Source organism: Gopherus evgoodei, chromosome 4, assembly GCF_007399415.2.
Source record: "Gopherus evgoodei ecotype Sinaloan lineage chromosome 4, rGopEvg1_v1.p, whole genome shotgun sequence".
Lineage (NCBI taxonomy): Eukaryota > Metazoa > Chordata > Testudines > Testudinidae > Gopherus > Gopherus evgoodei.
This window is the reverse complement of record NC_044325.1, coordinates 72,211,057-72,230,322: the sequence shown is the minus strand read 5'-3', so window position 1 is coordinate 72,230,322 and position 19,266 is coordinate 72,211,057. Positions and strand designations below refer to the sequence as shown.

General features: G+C 41.1%; 1 protein-coding gene across 19 annotated transcripts in view; it reads left to right on the top strand.

Moving 5' to 3' along the window:
- RAD51B (RAD51 paralog B) overlaps positions 1 to 19,266 on the top strand; it is a 651,811-nt gene that overhangs the window by 413,472 nt on the left and 219,073 nt on the right. For all 19 annotated transcript variants that reach the window (XM_030559741.1, XM_030559742.1, XM_030559724.1 and 16 more), the window contains one exon: positions 5,754 to 5,878. In XM_030559741.1, the coding sequence (XP_030415601.1) occupies positions 5,754 to 5,878 (125 nt within the window). The remainder of the gene's footprint in view (positions 1 to 5,753; positions 5,879 to 19,266) is intronic.

Below are 19,266 nucleotides of genomic sequence, written 5' to 3'. Positions count from 1 at the left end.
TTCCATAACATGGGCCAGTGCATTAGTCTGATGGCCTTTCATGGCTACCTTCCTCTCCAACCTTCCCTGCAACAATCATATTTCTTGGTTACATAAAAAAAAGATCCAATGTTATGGCTCCCTTCCCATTAAGGGTGAAGGGGGACCCTGTGAATCTATCTATGCTAGCCTTTCACTGGGGCCAGGCATGAGGGAGCAACCTCTGATTCAGTGCATGGCTGTATTCCTACCACCAGCAGCACAGAAAAATGAGAGGGTGATTTCACAAACCGCACCAAGTTAATCCAGTCTGCAGCATATACCTGTTGTGTAGGGACGTGAGAGATGCTTGTGGGGTTGGGGTTTTTTTTTGTTTAGTTGATAGAAAAAGCAAAGCTCCTAAATACATCTTGGACTTGGGTTATAACTAGCACCAGGTGTCATTGCATGAAGACTGATGCATGCACAACTGACACTTTTTAGGACAACAAAGCCTCATCTTATTTCAGCTGTGCATGCCTCTTCTTGGTGGAAGCAGCATTTTGGATTGCACTTTGAATTTATTCCTTTGTTTAATTTTTCCTTTGCCTGTGGAAAGCCATTAACTTTGTGTTTGATTTTAGCCACAAAAGGCTTTGTTTTCACTTGTGGCAGCAGGTAAGTGTGACCCAGCCAGTTTTTTTATGGACAGAAATTATCCTACCATGCACTTGCACTCCAGAACAGTTACAGCCCCTTGTCAATGTACCTTACTCCTGACCTGGAGGGACCATTTTTTGTGGAGGAGAAGATAGAACATTCTTTATTCTCGTTCAGTCCTTGGCCTTCCTGTTGATGTTGCCAACAAGGTGGTCAGTTAGTACCAGTTGCCATTGGGATTTTGTGATGTGGACTGACACTTGCATCTCCTTTCATATATGTTACTGAACAACCAATAGACAGGAACTCGACCTGGATTGGAATCAGTAACCTAGAGTCAAAACGGCAACCTATGTCCTATTACCTGACTCTCGTCTGTGAGCTTGTTGGTGTCTTTGAGCCCAGCTGCAGAATGATGTGGTATAAAATATCTCCAGATATGAAACTACTGGAGATGGGATGGAGAGGCAGAGAGTGCAGGAAAGGGATGTTTTTATGAACATAGTAACTTTTGTGCACCTCCTTTCATGAGCTCATTAATGATCAAATAGCTTTTGAAATAATAGAAAAGATAAGAATTTTTTTAACAGTGCATTTCAATTTTAATCTATTTTCCTTCCATTTCCTATTTCCTGCCTCTGAAACATCTGCTGTCTTCTGGTGTTTGGCACAGGGAGGAGGGAGAGAATATCTAGTCTCACCATCCTTGAACTTCCCTGCAAAGCTGGCTCTGTTTCCCACCTCGACCCAGCTCCTCACTTGCTAGTTTTTCATCCTGTTTGTTGCCTAATATATAAGTCTGCAGCAGACCTACAGTATCTCTTTAAAATGGAAACGTTTTCTGCAAAGCATTCCTTTTCACCCTGTAAAAGTTCTGCACTGTAAATTCCTCCCAGCTTTAATACCACTTTGCACCAGAGTCATAAATTTGAATAACTTCATGGAAGAAGATTTGTTGGAAAGTGGGTCATACAAACAGTCTCCTTCCTGACAGGTGCTGACACAGCCTGGTACAACAGGCTTTTTCCTTTAAAAAATGAAGAGGCTACAGCAATTAACTTGCCTGCCTTCTTTTAAACTGCCGTGAACCTGGTCCTGCCCTCCTTGCACCTTCAGAGCTTCTGTTGGCATCAGTGGGAGTTTTGGGTCTGCAAGAAATGCAGGATCAGGGAGAGTAATGGTGTGTTTTCTCCTCTACTCGGACCCTAGACATTTAACTATTTCATTGCCCAGCCCAGCCTTCCTGTCTACATTGAAATGTCAAGATGTTCTATGACATAAGAGCTAATATTAGAGGCAAAGAACTTTGGAGAGTTCATCTCTGAACTTCATGGGTAGCCCCTTTCACTCTAACAGGCCAATCCAAAACCCACATGTGACTGCTGCCTTAACTTTGTGATCCTTGCCCATTTCTAGCTGTGATTTTAAAAAAAAAAAAAAAAAAAAGAGGACAATACAGTTTGGATGCAGGCCTCCATCTTATGCCACATGGCTATGAGTGGTCTGGAAAATCTTAAGGCTCCCTCTTTTTACTCTCATTCTCATCAAGTCTGTTCTAATAATAATGTAATACATTTTGGCCTAATATAGAGTGCTCTGTCCAATGATGTCGAGTCTAAGCACTTTGCAAACCTTAATGAATTGCAGTAAATAACTTGCTCAGTGTCACCAAAAGGGTCAGTGAGTGGTATAGCTGGGTAATGAACTCAGATCTCTTTGTCCAAGGCTCCAAACATTAGACCATATTCCATCACGCAGCTGGTAGACTGTACTGGAGAGGTAGAAAGAGAAGATGTTATTGTCAGCACATCTGCCTTTTCAATACAGATTGGTTTGACTAACCGAACTGCATTCCTGACACTACAGCTTCCCATTTGCTGTTGCTGTTGCTGCTGCTTCTGGAGGTATTTATCTATGTGAAAACTTGACATGTATCAGCTTAAAGAAAAGTGATCCTCAGAGCAAGATAGTGCTACTGTGGACTGTCTTCAAACCAGATCATTTAATGTTCTGGGAAAGTGCTTGGGTACAGGAGTAAGATGTAATGTTTGGGTACAATGAGAGAAGTAATTCAGAGTATAAGCTCATACTTAACCACTGCCTTTGATAAGAAAACTTATAAATGTCATGTGTGGTTTCAAATGTTTTAGAGCCTGATTCAAAACCCCCTATGTCTTAGAATATTAACTTAAGCCATTGTTTTACATGGGCTGTGGATTAGCTAGGATGGACTACATATCCTTCTGGGTCAAAACGTACTTAGTGCACAACAGACTTTATATATTTACTATCATTTGCAAGTTACCAACCTTAGGGGCAACCTTACAAGTTACTGGCAATTACTCTTTATTAATACTTTTCTGGTGGCCTCACCACTTTTTCCAAAGCACAAGTTCTAAGTTTAAAAAAAACAAACCCCAACAACAACAACATTTCTGTCCCATATAGCTGTGAAGAAAGCCTTTCACATGTGAAAGTGCTGATGGCTCTGGTCCTGAGTCTGCAGACAGCCTGAAACAGTAATTCTAGTTGAGGTATAAACATCCCTTTTCACCTCAGTGAAGTATTAATTCAAAACCCTACTGGTTACAAATTCAATGTCCACATTAACTATTTCACTGTTGATTGTTTTAACAGAAACGTCCAGCTATTCTGGACTCTTGGGTGGAGAGCAAGTAAAAAAAACCCTCTTTTTTCTCAATCCAACTTCTGTTTCCCAATTTGAAATATGACATGCTGTATGGCCATGTGAAGTAGCTCTTTCTGCTCCATGCTTGAGAACATGTTTAAACACTAAGAAAGTTTTAACTGTTTGTTCATACCCAGTTAGAAGCTGAAGAAAGAAAAGACTTCGATAATATGGCCTGATGGCAAGGGTAGGATTTCTCCCTACAGTATATTCTCCAGGGTTTTGTCCAGTCTTGTTTTAACTGGCTGAAGTGATCACGATTTCACTGCTGTCCTTAGGAAACTCTTCCACAGTGTAATAAATCTGTCAGGAAGTTTCGTGTCATTCAATATAATTTTCCTTTTACTCATCCTCAGTCGAATATTCTTAGTTATATTCTCTTGGACTATCTCAAAAATTCACCTCTCTACTCATACACCAGTCTCTTCCTACCCCCTTTAATCATTTTTGTTGCATTTCTCTGAATTCTCTTCAATTTGTCCCTATTTTGATTTGTTGAGGTACCACTTGGAGTAAAAACAGATCAACCATCTATCTCTCCATCTTGTACAGAGCATGTGGTATTCAAAAGAAAAAGAACTGGGGCTTCTGTCAAACCTTAGTCCCAGATTTGGACCTTAGCGTCCAAAATATGGGGGTTAGCATGAAAACCTCCAAGCTTAGTTACCAGCTTGGATCTGGTACTTGCTGCCACCACCCAAAAAATTAGAGTGTTTTGGGGCACTCTGGTCCCCCTGAAAAACCTTCCCTGGGGACCCCAAGACCCAAATCCCTTGAGTCTCACACCAAAGGGAAATAATCCTTTTTCCCTTCCCCCCTCCAGGTGCTCCTGGAGAGATACACAGACACAAGCTCTGTGAATCCAAACAGAGTGACTCCCCCTCTCCGTTCCCAGTCCTGGAAACAAAAGCACTTTCCTCTTCACCCAGAGGGAATGCAAAATCAGGCTAGCAAATCCAACACACACAGATCTCCCCCTGATTTCTTCCTCCCACCAATTCCCTGGTGAGTACAGACTCAATTTCCCTGAAATTTCCCAGAAAAGAAAACTCCAACAGGTCTTAAAAGAAAGCTTTATATAAAAAAGAAAGAAAAAATACATACAAATGGTCTCTCTGTATTAAGGTGACAAAATACAGGGTCAATTGCTTAAAAGAATATTGAATAAACAGCCTTATTCAAAAAGAATACAAATCAAAGCACTCCAGCACTTATATTCATGCAAATACCAAAGAAAAGAAACCATATAACTTACTATCTGATCTCTTTGTCCTTACACTTAGAAACAGAAGATTAGAAAGCAGAAACTACTTCTCCAAAGCTCAGAGAAAGCAGGCAGACAGAAAACAAAGACTCAGACACAAACTTCCCTCCACCCAGAGTTGAAAAAAATTCGGTTTCCTGATTGGTCCTCTGGTCAGGTGCTTCAGGTGAAAGAGACATTAACCCTTAGCTATCTGTTTATGACAGCTTCTGCCAGCATTATAGATGGACCAGTCTCCTATTTCATGATTAGAAAAATCAAGTAAAATGGTAGGTTAGCAAACCAGGTCACACTGCATTATTAGAAATGCCTTCCCCTGTGTCATCATAGCTGACCAGCACAGATTTTGCTGAATGCATTTTCCCCAAGGCATGTACAGAGTTCACACAAATGAGAAGATTCCCCAAAATCTAACTTCCAGTAAGGGAGAGGGGGGCAGTTTCATCTCTGATGTAACTCCATTGACTTCGTTAGTATTACTGGTATCTCAGGCAGGAGTTGGCTCAGTTTTTGGAGACATCTGACATTAACTCAAGTTTTACAGAATGTGTGAGATTTCTAGTAGTGTGGGGTAGGGTTTAATTTTGAGATCAGAGACATGACTGCTATCTTTCCTGGCTCCACAGTTATGCCCCGTAAAGCTCCTCCTTCATGATTCCTTTTAATAACATCTCTTTCCTGGCCCGCTCCCTTATCTCCAGACCTGCAGAAGTTGGGACTGCATGGAAGCAATAGGCTTAAAGAGAAAAGTGGGTGGAGGGGATGCCAAGAGAATGAGATGGTCCTGTTTTGACACATAATAAACAGAATGTTGGGTCTCGATATTGGTCTCAAATATCTTTCTCAATACCTGAAAGTCTATCAGTGCTTCTCCTGACTGGTGCAAGACCAGGTACTTCGAAAAGCAGAGTAATAGGCATTGGAAATTAGACTCTGCTTTGAAATATAATGATAGACCGTGGTAGTACTCTGTGAGAGAAGGACTTACCCCAGACCTATGCCTACAAGGCAGGGAATTCTTAAGAAATAGTGGAGAGTTCATGCAATTGAAAATTTAAGCCAAACATTCATATGAATGCTTACTTTGTGGAATGAGCTGAGACGTATGACAAAGATTCCTCAGTGAAACACATCCTTGGTGCAGGCATGACACATTGGACTCAGAAATTGTATTGTTTTTAGTTTCAGGAGCCTCTGGGAGCAAGGAAAGGGAACCTGGCTATGTGACAGCAGCACTGGGGAACACATGGAGTCACAACGTCAACACCAGGCTCATACTACAGTATCATGACTTGCAGACAAGACAGGTGAGGAACTTATCAGGAAAAAACAATAAAAATTGAGAGCCCAGAGCCTCATAACCTGTGCTTTAGGGGATGGGCTCACTGTGAGTTCTGGTCCCGTTGGCTCAGAGAGCGCTCTCTGAGAACGCTGGCCCCTTGTGCTTGGGGTTATGGTTTATGGAATGCATTAGCACCCTGTTCTTTTGGATGGGGGGCCATTCCTTGAGTGCTCTGACACCCTGTGTTCTGGAGCAGTGGTGGTGTTTTCTGAGTGACTTGGAGATGACTTTTCTGATGTTCTGGAGATGGAGGGTTGTCCTTTGAGAACTTTCCCACTCAGTGATCTTTGAGGCAGTCCTCCATGTGCCCTGCACTCTGTATACTCTCTGATTTTCTACAAGTCTTGAGCAAAATATCTGTTGTGAGTATTCATATAGAAACTCTTACAGTTTTTGCAACCATTTTCAAGTGAAATTTTTCTGTCTCCACCTGCAGTAATATCTTTTAACTGCAAACATGGCGAAAATTTTCCAGGAGCATTTTAGCAATAGCAAGAGAACTCACCATTTTCGCTGAGAAATGATATGATGTGCAGTGAAGTGTGGTAGAATTTTTTCCTTGCAGTGAAAAATTTGGATTCAAGACATAATATGTTTGCTTTTTGAGAGGCCAGCACAACTCATGATGTAATTTATTCCCTTGGGGCGTCTATGTGGTTGGACTTTCTTGGTTTAGCATGTTTCATTATTACGCCACTGTAACTCTTTCCAAAGATCCTGCCACTCTTTCTAATGTTACCGATTTCCTGTTCCTTAAAGTCAGGGTGTTGTCGGAAAAATGACTATGTAAAACTTGCACCTTCGTATTTCTCATATTTGCTCCCTATGTGTCTGCCAGTCAGAGCTTCTGATTTTACTGCCACAAACCAGTGATTCCTTCTGCTAGCTTCCCAGGGCCCATACATCTACAGAAGAGTGATTCTACCATGCACATAATCAGTGATGTTCTCATTTCATCATCTTTATTACTGGGGATGATGTACAGTGTGAGGCAGAAAGTTCAACTGCAGTCTCACATCCCAGGTTGAATTTATATCAAAGATGGGTAGAAAAAGACTCTTTTGACTCATAGAGTGGGCACGTTTACTTTGGAGTCATTGAAAAGTAAATACGGAACCCACAATGTCATTTGTACAGAAACACATTTCTGAATACAGCTGCTCTTTAAGTTCTTCCTAGTTCTGCTTTACATTCTGTGCTACAGGGAGTTCTGGTCCCTCTAGACAAGTTGTACAAGGTAGAAAGAAGCCAATTGTGTCCTGGATCATTTTAAATGTGACTTGATGGTGGGGTAGGGGGACTGGGTTTAGTTCTGCTTTATGATGTACAAAGCAGGCTAAACATTCTGCTGTTTTCATCTGAGAGAAAATCAGGATATCAAGTCTGGTCATCCCTGACATTCCTGGAGGACTCATGGAAATGTGTAGAAGGTGTTTAGTTAGTCCTTAATTGAATCTTTAATGAAGATCTTTTCTCCTGCATGCTTTAGTTGAATAGATGTTTAACAAAAACAAAACATTTGAACCAGTTTGAATTGTTAATTATAATTATTAATAATTATTATCATCAGCGTGCCAATAAGTCCCATGGATAATCACTCCCCATCTCAGTTAATTATGTGTCACCTCCTTGGTACTTATGATGTCATATTCTATTATTCCTCCAGCCAGCCCCGACAAGGACTGAATGTATGTGTAAAAAAAACAAAAAATGTCCATGAAGGGAGAGGGTCCCAGAGCCCAGGCTTCAACCCAAGCCTAAATGTCTACACTGCAACTTTATAGCCCCACGGCTCAGGCCCAGCTGATTCTGGCTGGCGGTGGGTGTGTTTTTGCAGTGTAGACATACCCAAAGAGTACGGCCTGACTTTCTAATTCCACGTGGAACATGCAGTTAGGAAAAATCATGTTTCTTGTGAACTGAACAGATTTGTTATCAATATTAGTGAGACAAAAATGCAATTTGTACAGACGCTTTTCAGATTAGGACCACACTTTAAGTATTGGTTTCCACTACCATCCTGGGACCATACAAATCTCATGCTAAATGTGGGGCCACAGTATTCCTACAAGAATTCCAGATTAAATCTCTGATTTCTGCTGCTGTAGCTGAAACAGGCCATCGGTTAGTGATATTGACAAGCATTGCTGTTCTGTTAAATCAATTTACCTGAGCTTTAACCATGAAAGTAAGTAGTGTTATGGCAAAGGGTTGAAAGTAATGGATATGATAGGGTTAGTTTGAAGAAATAACTGTTTAATCCTCTTCATCACAAGTATCACACTTTTTTCTTTTGCAGTTTGGAATTAGAAAGTTTTGTGAAAAAACAACAAGAAGTCTGGTGGCACTCCTTGTTTTTGTTGTTTTTTTGTTGTTTTTGTGGATACAGACTAACACAGCTACTCCCTGATACTTGACGCCATGCAAAGTTTTGTGAAATACACTTAGTGTATACTGAAAGCTGTAGTCCAGTAAAAAGCAGCCCCATCATTGGGCAGACCTCCAGATAGATTACCATGGCATACCACATAATGTCCCTAAAAAGATGGAGGGCATATGGAGTTGCCAAAGTGAGACCTGGGCATCAAATAGAGGGTTCTCTACCCTGGGAAAGTGGCACAATGACCTCTGGCTGGACCGAGTTCAAAATCCCTTCTGCAAACAACAGGAGATCCTTTCTGGCATAGGAGAAAAAGCCTGTTTTGGGGAAAAGGCCTGGTTATTTTATTTTATTTTAGAGCACCATCCCAGAGTAAAAATGTCTTCATAAAGGCGCTCAGATCCTCAGTTTACCTATTGAAAACAAGAGGTTTACAATACAAAGTAAGCAAACTAAAGTGCATACCGTTATAGCCGTGCCTCAAGAAGTGAAAAGTAATTTTCTTTTGGCAGCCAACTTCCTAGAGTACTGTCCTCTGTATAAGTGCTTTTTGAAAATTAGAGGCATCTGTCCTGCATCAGTCCCTTGAGTTCACTCAGGCAAGGGAAAAATCAGCACCTGAAAGGCAGAGGACTATATGGCCAGATTCTATCAACTCAGGAAAGAAGTGGTGTCCTTCCTAGTATGAAGCTAGCATAAGTGAGAGAGGATCCATAACTCGGACAAAGAGATTTCCTAAAGCATAATATGTGAGGGGATACCACAGCGTATCAAATTGCTAGATGCTCATTCTCAGTTGGGGAAGACTCAGATATTATGTAGGTATTCATAATCCTGAATGTTCTGGGACAAGGTAACTCCAAGGCATCCGACTGGAGAATGAATATTTGAGTGAAGTCAGAGAAATGAAGTACAGAATTCTGGCACAGGAGCTCTTTTATTGTGGAAAAGACAGTGTCGTGTTGCATGGTTCACTGGGCAGTTTGGAGACCCCTGTGGCTGGTGAGTTCTACTCAAAGAGAAGCGAGGGTGACAAAGTAATGAAACACATGTAACAGTTTGCCTGTCTTGAAATGGACCATGCTTGCTTTTTGTGTGGAGAACAGCAGCTTTCTTTAGTGCCTCATTTATCCAGGAGGAGTTGGGGTTGTGTGAGGTACTTCCTTTTGTCTATTTTAAACCTGCTGCCTATTAATTTCATTTGGTGCCCCCTAGTTCTTGTGTTATGAGAAGGAGTAAATAACACTTCCTTATTTACTTTCTCCACACCAGTCATGATTTTATAGACCTCTGTTCTATCCCCCCTTAGTCATTTTTTTCTAAGCTGAAAAGTCCTAGTCTTATTAACCTCTCTTCATATGGAAGCTGTTCCATACCCCTGATCATTTTTGTTGCCCTTTCCTGTACCCTTTCCAATTCCAATATGTCATTTTTTAGATGGGGTGACCACATCTGCATGCAGTATTCAAGATGTGGATGTACCATGGGTTTATATAGCAGCAATATGATAATTTCTGTATTATTATCTATGCCTTTCTTAATGATTCCCAACATTGTTAGCTTTTTTAACTGCCGCTGCACATTGAGTGGATGCTTTCAGAGAACTATCCACAGTAACTCCAAGATCTCTTTCTTGAGTGGTAACAAATAATTTAGATCCCACCATTTTGTATATATAGTTGGGATTATGTTTTCCAATGTGCATTACTATGTATTTATCAATATTGAATTTCATCTGCTATTTTGTTGCCCAGTCACCCAGTTTTATGAGGTCCCTTTGTAACTCTTTCCAGTCTGCTTTGGACTTAACTATCTTGAGTAGTTTTGTATCATCAGCAAATTTTGCCTCCCAACTGTTTACCCCTTTTTCCAGATCATTTATGAATATGTTCAATAGTACTGGCCCCAGTACAGACCTTTGAGTGACACCACTATTTACATCTCTCAGTTCTGAAAACTGACCATTTATTCCTACCCTTTGGTTGCTATCATAACCAGTTACTGATCCATGAGAGGGCCTTCTCTCGTAGTTTGACAGCTTATTTTGCTTAAGAGCCTTTCGTGAGTGACCTTGTCAAAGGCTTTCTGAAAATCTAAGCACACTGTATCCACTGGATCACCCTTGTCCACATGCTTGTTGACCTTCAAAGAATTCTAGTAGATTGATGAGGTATGATTTCCCCAACAAATCGTGTTCATCTATGTGTCTGATAATTCTGTCCTCTACTATAGTTTCAACCAATTTGCCTAGTACTGAAGTTAGGCTTACTGGCCTGTAATTGCTGTGATCACCTCTGGAGATTTTTTTTAAAAATTGGCATCACATTAGCTATCCTTCAGTCATCTGGTAGAGAAGCTGATTTAAATTATAAGTTACATACTACAGGTAGTAGTTCCGCAATTTCATATTCGGATTCCTTCAGGACAGAAACAATTTTCCTGAGGTGGAATCTCCAGTCTGTACCAAAATTAATCATGCCATCCAAGAACACAGCCACGTACTGTCAATACTAATTGAGGACTTGGTCCCTAAGCTTCTGTGAAGTGTGGTGATGAAATGAAAGAGCTCTGAGGAGGGTGGCAAAGGAAGTTCTCTTTGGACTCTTTTGTGAGGGGAATTTGCCAACATCCTTTTGCTAAGTATAAAATAGCGATTTATTTGTTCTTCTCTAACCAGTCAAATTAGGTTATTGACCTGGGACTGGGGTAGGCATCAAACAGTGAAACTATTCATTCTCCTGAAGTCTACACAGAATCATATGGACCCATTGGGTTTGGGCCAAAAACTTGGGGACTACCCAGACTCCCTGGAGATTCACTTGGGACTACCCAGACACCCTTAGCTTTTTTATTGCCTTTACTTCCTGCATTGAGTCAATAGGCTCAGAGACTTATGGTCTCAAGTCCACTGGACTCTCTTCAGGAGCTAGCACACCTATGGTTTTAAAAGGTTGACATGCTATTTTATTGCTATTAAATAGGATCCTGGACTAGATGATCCAGTGGTCTAATTTGTGTGGCAATTATTATGGTCTTGTGTTACTTTATACCACACAAGAGGGTTATGAGGCTCATCATATTTCATTAATGCCGTAAAACTCTTTGAGATCCTCAGAGGGAAGGTGCTTAAAGAAGTTCAAAGTGTTATTTTATGATGATAGTAAACCTTTTCCTGTGGTGCTCCTTGCAAAGAGGCTGAGTTTTGGATTGAGATAGGGGTTAGGACTTTCAGAGCTCAGACCAGGTGACAGATGGCAGTTTTCCTGATTCAGGTAAAGTGTTCCAATTCCACAAATCCACTGTGACTCATAAAAACAAGCACAAGACTTCCCTTAGTCAAACTGATACCAGACATAACTTTCAGGGTGTCCTTGGTTACAGACCAGCTGTTCTTGTGCTGTTTGCTTAGTACTGTATGAATAGCATTCCAATCTTGTGACTATCAGACAACCATGATCTTTGGTGGAGGGATGGAGATATATAATGAAAAAATGACTTTCAAAAAGTTTTGGGGGCGAGTCTTCCAAACTGTATATATGTTTTTCTACATGCAGTGTGGTTGTTGCCATTTCAGTCCCAGGATATTAGAGACACAAGGTGGGTGAGGTAATATCTTTTATTGGACCAACTTCTGGTCAGATATTACCTCACGCACCTTGTCTCTTTATGTGTTTGTCATTCCACTGACAACTAAGGAATGATCATTAAGCATGCTGCAGAACTTACAGTATTGTTATTCTACAGCCACTGGAGCAAAAGTTAATTAACCCAATTCTAAGGAATTTGCTGATATGGTTCTGATAGCAAGTGAGGGGATTGAGATAAGTTAGTGTCAGGCTAGCTTTTTCTCAATAAGAAGGAGAGAAAACAAATAAACCACATTGCATTTGCACAGAGGAGAGGAAATAAGCACTAATCACATGGGTGCAATGTGTGGTTAATACTTTTTAAAAATCTGCATTAGTAAACAGGAGTATAATGAATATAATGATCATATTTTCAAATGGTGTCAAATTTAGGCAGGTGTGCAAACAGACTGGAGGATTGTTGCCCTAAATTACAGAGGATTCCGGATATTTTAGAGAGGTGGACATATTTATTGCAAGTTATGGAGTGTTGAGATTTAATCTAAAGAAATTTGGTATATTGAATTTGGTGTGGGTGGGGATCATGACCAGCACAAATACAGTATAAACAACATGGTTATGTATTCTAGTGGCTCCCCTATAAACTGGATCCCCAAATGCTTTACAGAGTTGCTATAACCAACAGTTACAAAGTTAAATGATAAAATCAAATGAAGACATAGACTGGGAGAAAAGATATTCATGGATGAGTCTTGAAATTAGTTGTAGGTATGTCTATACAGCAAAGAAGAACCCATGGCTGGCCTATGCCAGCAGCTACAGGTTTACAGGGCGCGGGCTGCGGGGCTGGTTTGTTGCTGTGTAGACTTCTAGGGTTGGGCTGGAATTCGGGCTGTAGGATCCTGTGGGGTGGGAAGGTCCTAGAGCTCAGGCTCCAGCACAAGCGCAGAAGTCTGCGCAGCAGTGAAACAGCCTCACGCAACCTGAGCCCTGGGAGCCCAAGTCAGCTGACCTAGGCGGGTTTTTCTTTGCTGTGTAGACATACCTTTAGGACAAAGCAGAAACACATAAAGCTACTCTTGATGGCAGGATCTGCAGTGGTAAGGCAGAGAAGAAGCCAGTTGTGTTTGAGTGAGAGGAGTAGAGAGAGAGCCAAGATCTCTGAGGTGGGCATGGGCAAGCCTTGGAGAATTTCAAACACAGCAGCAGATTTGAACTGGATTCTGGACTGGATCTTGAGCCAACGAAGGTATTGGAGTACATGGGGGACATGATTGTGTCTCTTTTCATGTGTGAGGCAGGAAGTATCATTCTGCTCGTGCTGCAGTTTGGTGAGCTGGGATTTGGGGAAGCCACAAAGAAGGAAATTTCAATAGTCAGGGCAAGAATAGATGAAGCCCAGGATGAAGATTGCAGCAGAAGTGTAATTCAAAGCAATGACATGCCCAAGTGTACATGTACAGACAAAGTGTCTCCTAGGGGCCTTGATCTGTGTGGGAAACCCCAGCAGACATCCGCCTGAGTACCATATGTTGATCAAGGACAGCAGCATATGGCCCAGTACAGTGCTGCTTTTTGGGCAGTAATGCAGGAAAAAAATTGGAAGGTGATATTGAATAATGTATTGACTGTTAACTCAATGCAAAGTAGTGGCAAAAAAGGATATTACTATTCCAGATAATTGAATGGTAAATAATACCTCTCTAGGGCAGAGGGCTGGATGTTGAAGTAGAAGTCTAATTCACTTAGAAAGTTGCCTGTTATAGACATTCATCTATATTGTGCCATGCAACTATATACCATACCGACAATATAGAAAATGAGCCTTCTGAAGATAATGTCAGGTAAAAAATAAATTTCCTGCCAAGACAAAGAGAAATGACTGTTTGAATGAGTCACTTGAAGGGATGAATGTATTGCCAGAGAGTACATTTTCCAGGTGGGGATTATACTTTAATGGTTCAGTGTTATGAAGAACACAGTTTCAAAGTACGTCAGTGCACTTTAACACAGGCTTGTTCCCAGACCACAATGCAGGTTTAGGTAACCAGATTTACAATCTCATTAACCCAGACTCTATATCATACAGTTTATGGGCGGAGGGGTTCTCCGAGAAGATTATTTTACCCAAGCTTGTAGAATTTTCACAATTACATAACTTGAAAAGAAATCTCCTTAATACAGCAAAGCAAGATAAATCATTCTTGTTTGCCAAACCCTCATAAAAGGCTGGAAATATTTTTTCTCATCACTTTTAGTCTATATCTATTTGAGAATCATGCTATTTCCCTTGCTGTCTTCATTTTCCTTGTGTTTCCAATGGAGTTAAAATTGTAGCGTGACTGATTCTATTTAACCTTACTTCACTCTTTATTCTCAAATGCACTTTCCTGGTGTGTAATGTCTTTCTGCACCAGCATCATCAACAGTATCTTTCTAGGAACTGTATTTGTGGTGTGAAGTGCAGGTGTGGGCACTTCACACAATGTCTCTTGCAGGTTAGTGGTATCCTGTCTCTCATTACTCATTAGATTTGTTTGCTCTCTTTTAATTTATCCTAGGTTTCCTTTTTCTCAGATACTCATCAAAATCAGTGCTCCCAGGGAGAAAAAGAACAGTGAAGTGACTTCTAATGGCCCTGAAGAAGAGCTCTGTTTAAGCTCGAAAACGTGTCTCTGTCACCAGCAGAAGTTGATCCAATAAAAGATATCACCTCACCTACCTTGTCTTTATCTCATGTCTCCAACTGGCTGTTTTATTTTTCTCATTTTGCTTTTTGTGTGGCAAGATCCTTCTGTTGGTCTTGGAGTTTGAAAGAAGGGCAAGTGTAGAGACATTGAGGGAGCTTTGATCAGAATTCTATGAACCCTACTACCTTCTGTCTTTTGTGGATCCTTTCTCTAGGATAGCTGGGCTACTGCTGGGTTCTTACTCCCCTTGACTTTTTTACTTAGGCTCAAGGCCTAATGATAAAGTTTTGTAATAAAATTGCACAGTATGTGACAAGTTAAAATTTTAGTGCATTTTAAACAATTAGTAGGTCTATTAAAAAAAAAAAAGAAAAAAGGTCAGATGAGCATGGGTGAAAGGTTCTCAACTGATAGCCCTGTAGACTGAAGTCTTCCATTTACCCATGGGGCAGATACAGGCAATGGCAGTGCAAGCTTAGTGAGCTGTATGAGAGCAAGGTGAGGCTGCACATCTTAACATACTGGGTAACGATTATATAAATATGGTTAATATAACAATCTGGTGCAGTGTTAAACTGGCTAATACTCTAAATGCAAATGATGCAGTGAAGTAGAGGGAAAGGCATAGTAACAAGCTTCTAGAGATGACACATCATCAGGCCACTTTGCTGACTTATGTGTTTGTTCATGCTTCTGCTGTTCGCAGTGAGCTATCCCTGCTAATGGACTTGTGTGGGATGTATGCACAACATAAACACTGCCTGAGTACTGTCTACTCTAAATGGGGCTGAATTTATGGACCACTCCCATTATCGAGGAAAAATGTTTACATTATATCAGTCTTAACCATGGACCATTTAATCAGGGGCTCAGAGACTGCATTGATGGGTACTGTATAAGAACCTAAAGAGCAAGGAAAGGACCCTTAATAGAATGGAGTAGAACAGAATGGAATCATATGTTTCACTCAATCTTTCATTTAATCAGCTTTTTTAAAATGTGAAGTGATTTTTATGCTGGTGAAGGGTGCCAGATTGAGAGCCCTGGAAACTGTTTATTCCCAGAAGAGGTAAAGCATAAGCAGCAGCTGTGCAAACTTCTCAACTCCCACTTCTACTGATGTGGGGCGTTCCAGACAAGGGGTGGGAACAGCTCTAGGGATGTGAGGCAAATTCAGTCCTGAGCCTTTCTGCTGAAACATGCCAACAAAAGGGGGCAGCTGTGTTTTGGACACTTGTCTACTAGTAACTGAACTGCAACATCCAAGTTATTTTTCACAGACCAATCAGGCAGCTTTCAGTTGGTAATTCCCTTTGGTCACTGTCAACTTGGCTGGATGTGAACTAGTGACATAATAATCATACTAGTACTTATACAGGGCATCACATTTTAAAATGACTGTACAATCATGAATACTTAATCCCCACAACACCCCTGCGACACAGGTCAATATTATTCCCAGGAAACTGGGTCACAGAGAACTGAAACACAACTGCTAGAACCATTTTCTAACCCCTCTCTTTAAATTTCTTCACAGCTTTCCTCTACTTCATTACTTGAAATTTTAGCTTCTTGTCTTATCTTTCCAAGGTTCTGCACAAGTCTGCCCCTCCATTCTTATCCAACCATATTTCTTATCACACTCTTAGAATGGAGGGGGTAGAGGGCAGTGATACTCTCTTCAATCCTCATTGTCCGGCTCCAGGCTTTTTTCCATGCTGTCCCTTTATATATGGAATCCTTTTTTAAATATGATCTGTAAGGTCCCAGTCTTCTCACTAATATCCCTTTTTATATCAACAAAAAAGAAAATCTTTACTTTTCCATGCTGTGAACTAGCCTTTGCTAAGTAACCATAATCTTATTGTCTTGCCCTTCCTCCCCCAAATCTTCTCTTCTGTTTTGTTACCTTATCCCCTTCATTGCATGATCTATGAAATTAATTTGTAAGCTCTTAGAAGCAGGGGCTGTCTTCTGATCTGTATCATGGGGCATCTACCATGTGTTTGGTCCCAGCTGAACAGGATTGGAACACATGGCCAGGGTAGGGTGGGGAAGTTTACTTATAATACAGCAATTCTGATGATAAACAGAGGACTTCAGTCTCCAGGGCTGTCAATCCAGCACCTTTTAGAAAAACTAAATTCACAATTCATTAAAATAACATTTCAGAAAAGGAGGGGAGAGGAGGAAAGGCAGAGGGGAACCCAATTTGATTTTCAAACATTGGACTGAGTTTTCAGTTAGAGAAATCATTTCTTGGCTTGTACGCTGAGCTTGTTTGCACTGAGAGAGAATAAATATGGAGCACTGTCATGTTTTTCTAGAGAAGCACTTTTCTGACTTGTACTTCAGTGTCATGCTCCCCATGAAAACAGACTGGAATTAGTCTAGGGAAAAATTTCCCATTGATAACTGGAACACCATCGTGCCTGACACCAGAAGTATAATATGAAGAATTGTTTACCCTTGGAATACCTTGACAGATTTCACTGCCTCCTGTCCCTTACCAAAACCTTTCTACCTCTCACTTGATTAAAAAAAACTGAACCTGAATAAGAGTGAATTATTTTTTAAAAGTTCTGTGAAATCAATCTGTTCTCTGACATAGGCTGATGCTGAAGTACAGATAAAGTAAAAAAAAAAAAAGTGATTCTGTGTAAATAACATGATGGGACTTCACATCTATTCTTACTCTTCACATGTGCTTAGTTTATAAGCCAGAAGACAAGTTTTTCTAACTGCAGACTCAACCCAGGTCTAAAAACTTAACTGTGTGGATTTTCTGCTTGATCACTAGATTATTTGATATTTCTTCTTAGGCCAGGTCTATGTTAGAAAATGTTTGCCATTTTGTTGTATCTATATAGAGTCCTTTTGCCGGTATAGCTTATACTGATTCACCAAGCAAAATAAGCTGTGCTGCCAAATGTGCTTTATGCTGATATAACTCTCATACATTAGGGCTTTGCCAGTACAGAAAAGTTGTAAAAAAAATCATACTCCCTAACTAAAATTACTGTACCAGCAAAAGTTTCTGGGGCAGACCTGGCCTTTGGCAAGGATCTGAAATATGAAATAGGTAAAAGTACTTATGGGAAATGAAAGTAGCTAAGTTCAGCAGGGAGTTCAAAAGTAATAACCTGTAGACTCCCTGTGTAGGTGCATGCACACACACACATATGCTATCATCCTGGCATCAGTTCGTTTGGGTACAGAAAAGAGAATATTAGTGTTCTTGTACTGACACTAGCCCTTTTGATCTTTTGAGAGGTTACTATCTGTGCTGGTTCCTGCTGACAGTCTCCTGCTCTGTAAGGAGCCCGAGAACATGTGATGGATTCTAGAGGTGAATTGTAAGGTTATTGGTTGTGCTACCTCAGCTACATTACAGTAAGTGCTCGGACTTTATGCAGATCCCTTGACCTCTGTCAAGCAGGGCCGGCTCAAGGCACCAGTATTCCAAGCTGGTGCTTGGGGCAGCATTCTGCAAAGGGCAGAAGTTCCTGTTGTTTTGCCCCCAAGCAGCGTGCCGAATTGCCACTGCGGGTGACGGGGGTAGTCCGTGTACCCTTAGGGCGGCAGGCACGATTCTGTGGTGAAGGCAATTCGGCAGCAGCTTCTACGTTTAGCTGTCCGGGGCGGCTTCAGCTAAACATAGAAGCTGTCGCCGAATTGCCGCCACCATGGAAACGCGCCTGCTACCCTAAGGGCACACGGACTGCCCCCGCTGCCTGCAGTGGCAATTCGGCGCGCTGCTTGGGGTGGCGAAAACTATAGAGCCAGCCTTGCTGTCAAGCCTTCTATATTAACTGCACTGGCACCTAGGGTCTAGTTTCTTCCCCAGCTCTTACCACAAACATGTTTGATATCAAGAAGATCTGAGACAATGTCTATATTAGTGAGCTTACAGCAGCACAGTTGTACTAATGTAGCTGTGCAGCTGTAAGATCACTCATGTAGCCACTCTATGCTGACGGAAGAGCTCTCCCGTCAACATAATAAAACCACCCCACGAACAGTGATAGCTATGTTGGCAGGAGAGCATCTCCTACCAACATAGCGTTGTCCGTACTGGTGCTTCTGTTGGTATAACTTGGTGTTGCGGAGAGAGAGGGGGTATTTTATTCACACGCCTGAGAGACATAAGTTATACCGACAAAAGTGATAGTGTGAACATGGCCTTCCCATTGTCACATGGTTAATCCAGCTACCCCCAAAAGCAAACATCTCATGCAGCATTTTCCTAATCGTTTTTGAGAAAAGGAGCTCAGTTGGCACTATCTACGTCCTGTGATATTTGCGAAAACCTTTCAGATGTGTCAAAGCTAAGAGAACATTTTAACACCAGACAAGTTTTGAAATACTGTCTTCAGTGGACAAAATATATTGTACCTTCCATAAAAAGGGCTGGAGTCAGGCATGCCAGATTCAGGCAACGCAAACTTTCACCATGCTCTGAGCACATCAGGAGCACATCTTCTAATGCACTCAGTCATCTAGAGATTTCACTTGAATTAATGTTTTTTAAAGTGACACTAATATGAGTGAAAGATGCTTCATTGACAGCCCTCATGACTGAGGGCCAGTGTGTGTTCTTAAAATGGGTACAGAACAGGCAGTACCAAGTTCTCTTCTTAAGAACCCTACCACTATACCCAACCCTTGACCTCATGGGGCCATTTCTTGTGGTGCG